The sequence below is a fragment of the Spea bombifrons genome, chromosome 13 (assembly GCF_027358695.1).
Source record: "Spea bombifrons isolate aSpeBom1 chromosome 13, aSpeBom1.2.pri, whole genome shotgun sequence".
NCBI classification, from domain to species: domain Eukaryota; kingdom Metazoa; phylum Chordata; class Amphibia; order Anura; family Pelobatidae; genus Spea; species Spea bombifrons.
In genome coordinates, this window is record NC_071099.1 from 14,456,600 (window position 1) to 14,467,482 (window position 10,883).

Genomic DNA, 10,883 nt, shown 5'->3' on the forward strand with positions numbered 1-10,883 from the left:
AAAAAAAAAGCCCTATGAGAGGAATGGACCCACAGATGTGGACCTCACCCTCCATCCTGTTGCCAGTGCAATAGAATATTACATTTTAAAGAATGCCCCTTGGGGGCTTTTGTTCAGCTCATGTGCACTTGCACCTTCTGCATTCATGAAGGCAAGTTTTTTTTTGGGGGGGGTGGTTGAGTTGGACTTTTGTCTGCTGCAAACTCTAATTTTTTAAGTTCCAAGTAGCCACACCTTAGTGAATAGATACCTTGCTGTGGCTGCAGAATTTCCCTAAATCCAATCATTTTAATATCAAAAATGAAAGCCATTTTTTTAACCAGATTAGGATTGTTCACAGTATCCAGCTGTATTTATCATATACAATTATAATAATAATAAACAAAACGTGTATACAATTGTGAAGAATGTAAAACAATGTAACTCTTTGATACTTTGTTACATACATTACATGGTGATTATTCTGCGTACAGATAACACGTCCTTTTGCACACAGACTGTATTAAGCAATGTGATATTTTTGCTAGTTTCTGAAATGCAGACATTCCTGGTTCATTTAGAGCCACACAGAAGTTAAGAATGACTTCTCTTCTTTGACCACTAGATGGCGCGTTTATCCGTATCCGAAAACTTCCCTTTGTCCCTTTATCCTCATGATAAGAAAAAAAGTGATGCATAACGTCATACAGACATACTATCTATACATATACACACTCACACCATATATATACAGTCACTATCTATCTATATACACTCACACTATATATATAATATATATAGTCACTCACACTATATATATATACATAGTCACTCACACTATATATATATATAGTCACTCACACTACATATAATCACTCACACCATATATATAGTCACTCACACACTATATATATAGTCACTCACACTATATATATAATATATAGATATATAGTCACTCACACTGTATATATATATATATATATATATATATAGTCATTCACACACTATATATAGTCACTCACACACTATATATAGTCACTCACACACTATATAATATATATATAGCCACACTATATATATAGTCATTCACACACTATAGTCACTCATACACTATATATATATAGTCACTCACACACTATATATATAATATATATATAGTCACACTATATATATATAGTCATTCACACACTATATATATAGTCACTCACACTATATATTTATATATAGTCACTCACACTATATATATATATAGTCACTCACACACTATATATATATAATATATATATAGTCACTCACACACTATATATATAATATATATATAGTCACTCACACACTATATATATATATAATATATATATAGTCACTCACACACTATATATATATATTTATATATATATATATAGTCACTCACACACTATATATATAGTCACTCACACACTATATATAATATATATAGTCACTCACACATACACCCCCCCCCCCCTCCCGTTCTGTTTCTATCAGTGTGCAGGCAGCACAGGCTGCTCCTTTAATGCGGGCTGCTTATGAAAGATGCATGGCGCCGGCTGAATATTTTATAAGGAGGAGGTCTGCTCGGCAGCCGCCGGATAGGTAGCACCGCGGCCTCCCTGCGCCCTCTAGTCAGCGGAAGTCTGGCTCCCCAAACATCCGCCCCTGTGCAGGAGCTGTCAGCGGCCCGAGTACCCCCGAAACAGTCCAGCAACTACCCCCCGAGCAGGAGGGAAGCGGCGGCCATGAACCCCAGCCCCAGCAGCGACGGCTTCCCCGCAGTGCAGTGTGAGTACGGCGGGCGCGCTGTGCAGGTTCCGGGGCCGGTCGCGTCCTCGAACCCTGGAACCTGCACGCACCCTGATACCATTTAACAACAAGAGGCAGCGCGTGGAACGCAGAGCTCCCAGCATGCACCGGGCGCCGATATTGGGGATCAGTCGGAGAGGGGGCTCCCCGGGTTCCGAGGGGTGTGGGGGGTGCCGGCCTGCAGTGTGCTCGGCGCCTCGTATTCATTATTAATGAGCGGGGTAACGGAGAGCAGGCGGGGGGGTGCCGGCAGATGCGAGCTCCGGGGACACAATACGGACACTTATTTACATTAACAGCGATAAATATTTACATTAATAGCGATATTCACATAAATAGCGATAAATATTTACATTATTACGATATTTATATTAATACTGATAAATATTTACATTATTACCGATATTTATATTAATACTGATAAATATTTACATTATTACCGATATTTATATTAATATTGATAAATATTTACATTAATAGCGATAAATATTTACATTAAATAGCGATATTTATATTAATACTGATAAATGTTGACATTACAGATAAATATTTATATTAATGCAAACATTAATACGGTTATTTACATTAATACTGACAACCCGTATTTTTATTAATACTAAAATATTTCTATTACTACTCATAAATATTTACATTAATCCTGAAATATTTATAGTAATGCTGATAAATAATGATTACATTAAAACTGATAAATAGTATTTTTATTAATACTAATATTTACATAAACACAGAAATATTTACATTAATCCTGATATTTCTATTAATGCTGATAAATAATATTTACATTAACACCGACTCGGTAACCTGCCGGATACCCTGGGAAATCCGTGTGAATAAGAGACTTTTGTGCTGGAATATGGAATATACCGTGTGGCCGTGCTGTGTAGGTATTGTGATGAATGTGCAGGGCGTACACGCGTGTAACACGTATGATCTCTTGCTCATTCTTGGTCCGTTGTTCTGGGAGTTGTGGTTTGAAAACTGCCTGTTCGGTGAGTGCTAGAACGGGTACCCAGCAGGGTTGGTAAATCTTCGTATTGAGTAGATGCTCAGATCGGTGATAGCTATGAGACTTGTAGATATCTGTAGCTGTTGCTCGCGGGCAGGACTCGGTCTCTTGGCGCCCGGGAAAGGACCACCCTGAAGCTGCAGCCCCTTATGTTAGTGGAGGGGGCAGCAGTGGAAGCTGCAGCCCTGAACCTGGTATGTTGCTCTGTGTCGCTGACCCGATACATTAACACCCCCCCCGACGCTTCAGGCGTCCAAAGTGGGGTACCCATGTTGGAGGCACGGCTAGAGGTGATAGTGGGTGTGTCTGTAGGCCTGAGTGGGCGGGGCCACTGGCATGGCTACCAACCCACCTAGCCAGACAAGCCACACGCTCCTTGGGCTGTCGGTGGAGATGACGGGATCTCCCTAACTGTCTCTCAATCCTCCCTGACTCACAAATAGTGACAGAGGGGCAGATACCCGGGGCAACGAGCGGCGGGGGCTGGCATCTTCTGGCCTGGGGGCAGCAAGTGGCCCCATCAACCTCTTACCTACCCACTGGTAACATACGCTCCATACACACACACACGCTAACACACTTATACACGCATGCTAATGCACACTACTAACACACACTCATGCTAACACACACTACTAACACACACTCATGCTAACACACACACTCTCTTTCACACACTCATGCTAACACACTCTTTTTCACGCTCTTATACATTCATGCCAACACACCCTCACGCATACACATCTATATACACTCACTGGCATGCTTACTGCCCCATTACCCTCTCTTTCACTCACTTACCCCCCCTCCCTTACCCGGGCAGCGGTTTGTGGGGCAGCCCCGCTTTTACTGCAGGGTCACGTATATATCCATCCTCGGCCCGGGCGCTGGATTAATAATTCACGTTCCGTGAGTGTATAGCGACCTCTGGATTTATACAGGATACTTATGAAAAATTTACGTCAGCCCTGCAGTATGAATATTTCATAAGCGTCCTGAATCAAAGGGGGAGGCCTCGGCGCCGCGGATAAACCGAAGCCGGATACATAAGCCGGAGAGGCACCTTTCTGCGTCTCGTACCCGGACCTTCCGACCTTCGCGGGGCTCATCGCTTCAAGCCGTGATCGTAGACGGGAAAATATATATATATATATATACCGGGCGGACGACTAAAACGAGCCAAAAGCGGTGGAAATGGAGTGGAACCCCGGCGCATGTATAAAGAAGAATCCGTGGCGCTTCTCGTGCAGCGTGTACCCCCCCCATATATTAATTTAAAATCCTGCAAATAAAGTACACCAGCAGATAAAAACATCATTTCTCTTACAAATAACATAATTACTTTAAATTAGAATAAATTACATTTACTATTTAATCGAATTTCTTATTATCTCCCCCATTATTCCCACCTTCGTCTTCTTTCTCATTGTTTCTCCTTTCTTCCCATCTCTCCTCTTATTCATTATCTCTCCCCCTTTTTTTCAGCTCTCATATTTCTCATGATCTCTCCCCTCTCTCTTCTTTCTCTCCCCTTTCTCTGTCCTGATTATTTCTCCTCTATTTCTCTTTCTCGTTATCTCTCCCCTTTCTTCCCTTCTCTCTTCTTTCTCTTTCTCTCCCCTCTTCTCGTTATCTCTCTCCCTTTTCTGCATCTCTCATAGTTTTCATTATCTTCCCCTTCTCTCTATCTCCCCTTTCTCTGTCCTGATTATCTCTCCTCTATTTCGTTCTCTTTATCTCCAATTTCTTATTATCTCTCCTCTTCTCTTTATCTCCAATTTCTTACTATCTCTCCTCTTTCTCCCCATCTCTTATCTCATTTCTTTGGTGGAAACATGATGTCTGTTCTCCTCGTTTTCGTTGTTCTATCCCGGTGCTCAGGTCGGCAGCCGGTGCGCTTTGTGTGGGTACAGGTAAACGGGGGGGGGGGCTGTGTGATCAGACCTCGCGCCCCCTTTATTTTGGGCAGGGTAGAGGAAGGTCCTCCAGCGGCCGGCACAATACCTGACATCCCTTTCCTCGTCCTCTCCAGTTCCCAGCGCCGTGCTCGTGGAGATCACGGCCGACATCCACATATGTGGCCTCTGCAAGCAGCAGTTTAACAACCTGGACGCGTTTGTCGCGCACAAGCAGAGCGGCTGTCAGCTCGCCGACACAACAGGCGCCGCGGGGGCCGTCCAGTTCGTTCCCGGGGAGAACGAGCCGCCGACATCCACCCGAACCAATACATCGGAGACCCAGACCATCTCGGGTAAAGCGTTGGGGCCACTTATTATTTTATTTACTGTGAGAGAATAATGATATATATATTTATAGAGAGAGAGAGATAATTTCCCTTTTCTCCACTTTCTGCCCCAGAATTTGTTTACGAACATGGATATCAAAGCTTTCTGCCCAACGAAAGCTCGGGGGTCTCCGCAGCGCCGAAGTACCGCTCCAAGAAGAATTCTGCTTCGGTGCCGCAGAGGAAACACTGCTGCACCTTCCCAGGTAAAAAAAATAACGTGTTTTATTTGTAAGCAGAAAGATGATTTTTGGGACGTTTCCTGGCTAGAAACAGAGTCTCCCGGCAGATCGGCCCCGCCCGGCCCCCGTCTGGTCTACCTGTTTCTCCTGCTGTAAAGACTCAAACCTTAATCAGTCGTTGGTCTCGTCTTAGATTCAGGAGCTGTATCCTTATCCCATGCATGTTTAAATACCCTCACTGTATTACCCTCTACCACTTCCGCTGGGAGGCTGTTCCACCTACCCACCCCCCCTCTGAGCAAAGTAAAACTGCCTTAAATGACATTACTCCCTATTCACCTATTATATATTTTCTTGGCAGGTTGCCAGTTCAAAACCGCTTACGGCATGAAGGACATGGAGCGGCACTTCAGGACCCACACGGGTAATTACTGGTCTTGGTTGGCAGGCGCCCAGTGGCCTCGCTGTACTTGTTAGTAACGGCAAACGCATTAGCTTGGAAAATTCTCTGTACATTGGCTTCGAGATCCTGCCAACGATCCTTCCGCTCAAACGTACATTGCTATCAATAACCGTTTCCGGGGATCTGTTGAAGCAGGCTGGGTGAGCATGATGGGAGTTGTGCCCTCTTTTTCAGACTTTTATTTGACTTGTTTATTTTGGCAACGAAACCTTAGAAAAAACAAACACAAATTAAATGATAGTATATGAAAATCAAGATAAAAAGTGCCACCCCGTATTAAAAATTAGGGTTTCTAATCGATTGGTAAACGCATTCTGAAGTGCATCTAAATAATAAATACATTATTTTTAATCCCCCCCCCAAAAAAAAGTCAAAATAATGTTTCAGAATTAACACGGATACAAGAAGTTTAAAGGGACACCCCAGGCATCATAAGCACCTCAATGCATGTAGTAGTCGCGTGATAAAGGGCCATTGGAACACAGGAGTGATGGGAGCGATAAAGGGCCATTGGAACACAGGAGTGATGGGAGTGATAAAGGGCCATTGGAACACAGGAGTGATGGGAGTGATAAAGGGCCATTGGAACACAGGAGTGATGGGAGTGATAAAGGGCCATTGGAACACAGGAGTGATGGGAGTGATAAAGGGCCGTTGGAACACGGGAGTGATGGGAGTGAGAAAAGGCAATTGGAACACAGGAGTGATGGGAGTGATAAAGGGCCATTGGAACACAGGAGTGATGGGAGTGAGAAAAGGCCATTGGAACCCAGGAGTGATGGGAGTGATAAAGGGTCTCTGTACGCCTATGAAAAGATTCCATTAAAAATCAGCCGTTTACGGCTACAATAGTCATTTACAACATTAACCCCATCTGCGCTGGATTTCTGATCCATTTCATGTTATTTTAATGGACAAAGTGACCCCAAACATTTGAATGGTAATGTAAATATAGGATTGCCGCTTTTAAAGGTCTGGGTTTTAATCTTCGTCTGAAATGCTTCTTGGTATCTGGTTTCTGAAGCAGCGTTAATTATTATTTTATTTATTTTTTTTACTTTTATGCACGCAGGAGATAAGCCTCACAAGTGCGAAACCTGCGGGAAGCGCTTTAGCCGGAAGGACAAGCTGAAGACGCACATGCGCTCTCACACCGGCGAAAAGCCGTACAAGTGCAAAGAGTGTGACTATTGTGCCGCCGACAGCAGCAGCCTCTGTAAGCACCAGCGCATTCACACCAACGAGCGGCCCTTCAAGTGCCAGATCTGTCCGTACGCGAGTCGCAACTCCAGCCAGCTCACCGTGCACCTGCGATCGCACACCGGTAAGTCCGGCTCCTGCTAGTCCGACCCTTTATATACCGGCAGCCCCTCACAAAAAAAAAAAAAAAGGATTCTTGCCGGGACAGAAAGTTTTACCCCCCCCCATTTGTCCCTTCACATCGTGGCTGAATGCAACCCCCCCCCCCAAAAAAAATACTAAAATACTAGAAATGAGCGCTTATAATCTTACATTAGCATAAAACCCAAAAGTAATTTCCAGAGTGTTTTTTTATCTTTATATTGTTTGAAGTTGGATACTTTTTATTTATTTTTTTTTATTCTTTTTTGTAATATATATCTCTAAACACGGAGCCTCGCAGGATAAAAAACCTAAATGAATCCTCGCGACGCGCCGATCTGCATACCAAAGCTTTTAAAACCCATTTAAGCGAACAAGCAACAGCTCAGTTACTTTGTTTACCGACGTATAATATTCTCTGTCTTATGGACGGAATAAATTGAAAGGAAAAAAAAATATATATTTTTTAATTTATTTATTTTAAAACAAAATGCAGCAAATGGATCTCTCCTACTGGTATTTTAATTAAATTCCTCTTAACGCGCGCACAAGAAAGTAGACTCCGCTGTAATTTGAGGAACCGGAATACACGCTGAGAGTTTAAGTTCCCATCGCGCTAAAATAAAGTATAGGTGATCACATTTTTTTTTTTTAAAATAAGGCCATTTAAATGGAACTGTAAAAATTCTCAGCTTTGCCCAAATTACCTTATATTTTGTACGTTTTTGTATTATGATTTTGCGATGCGTATTTTAAAATTTGGATTATTTTACCCTGGAAAATGGGGCAAAACTAGCGTTTAATCCGCTTCCTTACAAGGGCAGGCAGAACAACAACAACTTAAAATGGGTGTAGAACGGTAAAATGTAGTATTTAGTACCCCTTTAACTAAATAGCGTCCTCGATGGCACCGTTGACTTTCCTTATTGTCTAAAAACATCTCTAGGACTCTGCAGAGTGACTCCTCATATAGAATTACAAATGATTCTATTGCTCTCTATTCTTTAAATTGCTTTTTATTGTTTTGTCCCCCCTATTAGTCTTTCCTCCTCTTTAGCTCAATCTGACAGCCTGACAAAAGAGAAGAGAAAGGAGCCGCGATCGTTGTGGGGGTAGAATTCTCGCAGCGATCGCTGCTGTTGTACCTCTGAGGTCAAACAGTGTAGTAATGGGCGGAATGAATATACATAAGGCTCGTAACCTTTCGAAAATGTATATATATTCGGCTTTATGTAGAAAGCGGCTGCCGGTGGGAAGCAGGGATCGCTTGTGCCGTCAGCGCGTTTTGACTTAGACTGCAGCGCCATCTAGTGGGCAAACTACTTTTTTTTTTCTTCCCTGTAAAATAATTTGATATGAAACAAAGCTATAATTGTGATGTCCATGTATTTGGTCAATTCTATTATTTGTTACATCGATTTTCAGGTGATGCCCCTTTCCAGTGCATTCTCTGCAGCGCCAAGTTCAAGATCAACTCGGACCTAAAGCGGCACATGCGCGTCCACACCGGCGAAAAGCCGTACAGGTGTGAGTTTTGCGACTTCTTTTGTGCCATGAAAGGGAACTTGAAATCTCACATAAAGATGAAACATAATGCGGACACGACGTTCAAATGCTCCGAATGTGATTTTCAGTGCGGCAGCAAAGCGGATTTGCGGCAGCATTTACGATCGCATCTCCCGGAGCAGCCGGTGAAGTGCTCCGAGTGTACGTACTCTTGCTCCAACAGGGCCGCTCTGAAAGTCCACGAAAGGATTCACTCCAAAGACCGCCCGTTTAAGTGCAGTTTCTGCCGTTTTGATACAAAGCAGCGGAGTAACCTGACCACGCACGTCAAGAAATGCCACGCCGACATGGTGAATAGCGGCAAGGCTGCCTTGTCGAATACAGAAGGGGATATGCTGCTTCCCATCCCCAGAAAGTACAATTCCCAAAAGAACGACAAGGTGGAGGCAAAGAAGGCGTACAAGTGCGACCTTTGCGATGCGTCGTTCGTCCGAGAAGACTCTCTGCGGAGCCACAAGAAGCAGCACAACGAGTTTATCATCCAGAAGACGCCGGAGATGTCGATGCTGCAGCTTCAGATGGAAGCCGCGAGGCAGGATAATCACCTGGACGGGGTCCCAGATAAATCCCCCGACGCCGTCGCGTTTGGCGAAACCATAAAAATCATTATCGGCAGCGAAGGGTCTGAAGAGGACAACGAAGACGAGACTATGGCAGACACGGAGTCTTCCGATGTCATCAAGAACATCCAGAACCACATAGCCAGCAAGCAACTGAACATGTTGAGGCACGTCAACTTAATGGCGTCTCCCAAAGCCAGGCTATCCCGTGCCCGGGCGCAACAGATCATTCTCCCTGCCTCCCCTGACCGAAGCGGCAGCGTGGAAATACGAGAGGAGGTGATACCCAACGGAGATGCGGACAACCATGAAAGCTTCGTCTCGAATCCCAGCGTGAACGGCTCAGACCTCGAAAGTCTCAATGATTTAATTCAAGAGGAAACCACAGAAGTGACCGTTGTCATCGGAGAAGACGACGTCAGTGTTTCAGGGTCTTCGTCGCAACTGTCTCCGGCGTTTTCATCCTCCCCGCAGGACGAAGAGTCCAAACAGGACTATGGCGTTCACGGCGAAACAGATTCCGAGGTTCTATGCCCTGCAGATTCCATAGACGATTGACTATGAATACCTTTATGGTTATGATTTCTTGGGCGGTTTTACCCCCAGCTGTGTCCTGATCACTGCACAGGCCTTTACATTTCTCCTAATGATACCTCAAAGTGCAGGCATTTTTTTTTTTTTTTCAAGGGTGGGTACATCGTTTCTCACGTTGCCTTCACTTTGCGTCTCCAGTTATACCTGGTCCCTGGCTTGGTGAAACCTGAGGAGCTTTGGCAGTGATCGCGAGACTAAATGTCGGAATTCCATCTAAACAAAGATCCCCCCCCCCCTAAATATTAAGTTATTAATATTAGTTTGTCTCGAGACACAGTTTTGTTTATGAGAAATGTAGTTTGTATCCAGAGTTGTAAGATGCATGGGCATTGCCAATGATGTCGCGAGTTAGACCAATAAAATACTGCGGAGTAGGATTATCAGATGGCGTTTTCCTTTACAAACTGGAGCCGTAATCAATAAACTGTTACTTTTCTCTTTTTTTCCCCTTTGTTTTCTTCAACCTCGTTATATGGCTGAACCCGCAGCTTGTGTTCCCATCTTCTAGAGTAAATGGACTCCCACTAACCGCGCTTAACTGGCTTACAACTCTCATAATGCTCAGCCAGAAGAAGTAATGGTTTGCAGTGGTCTGTCCCGTACGCCCTTGACGGTGTTTAAGTGAATTAAAATAAAGCACTTACCTGACACAGAAGATCCTCTATAGTCTCCAACCTTTCCACTGATTGGCTGCTTGAAGTAGCCAATCGGTGGTAGGAAAGTGCTCACATTGGAATCAATGGGAGTACTTTCCACACGTGTGCTCAGGGGTCTGGATAGAGCCAGTGATTGGAGGTGAGTGCATCACGTGCCTGCAGATGTGTTCTAGTGAATGCTTCTCCGGCATGGCTTTTAGCTGGCGGTAGGGAAAGGGGCAAATGCATCTACAGAATACCCCCCCCCCCGTGCAAATGCAAGAGCGACAGCCCAAAATTTTAAAGGGGCTATCTGTTTTTAAAGTGCACACGATGGCTGCAGTGTTCATTTTACGTTTGGTGAATAAGGGAATATTACAATTTTTAAATAAAAAATTCAAACTTGAGCATTTTTAGATTTAGGGTTTATGTGC

At 43.9% G+C, this 10,883-nt stretch overlaps 1 protein-coding gene across 1 annotated transcript; it reads left to right on the forward strand.

Annotated features, from left to right (window-relative positions):
- Positions 1-1,544: 1,544 nt before the first annotated feature.
- Positions 1,545-10,259, forward strand: ZFP64 (ZFP64 zinc finger protein). The gene is made up of 6 exons (XM_053453979.1): positions 1,545-1,776; positions 4,857-5,075; positions 5,183-5,314; positions 5,652-5,714; positions 6,826-7,077; positions 8,520-10,259. The coding sequence occupies exons 1-6, from the start codon at positions 1,734-1,736 to the stop codon at positions 9,776-9,778; spliced, it is 1,968 nt and encodes a 655-aa protein (XP_053309954.1). The 5' UTR covers positions 1,545-1,733; the 3' UTR covers positions 9,779-10,259.
- Positions 10,260-10,883: the final 624 nt, after the last annotated feature.

Bases quoted from the DNA above. Each gene is read 5' to 3' on its own strand.
- ZFP64 (XM_053453979.1), top strand. From the start codon at position 1,734: ATGAACCCCAGCCCCAGCAGCGACGGCTTCCCCGCAGTGCAGT. The intron at 5,315-5,651 runs GTAAAAAAAATA...TTTTCTTGGCAG, and splicing joins ACACTGCTGCACCTTCCCAG to GTTGCCAGTTCAAAACCGCT. The intron at 7,078-8,519 runs GTAAGTCCGGCT...ATCGATTTTCAG, and splicing joins GCACCTGCGATCGCACACCG to GTGATGCCCCTTTCCAGTGC.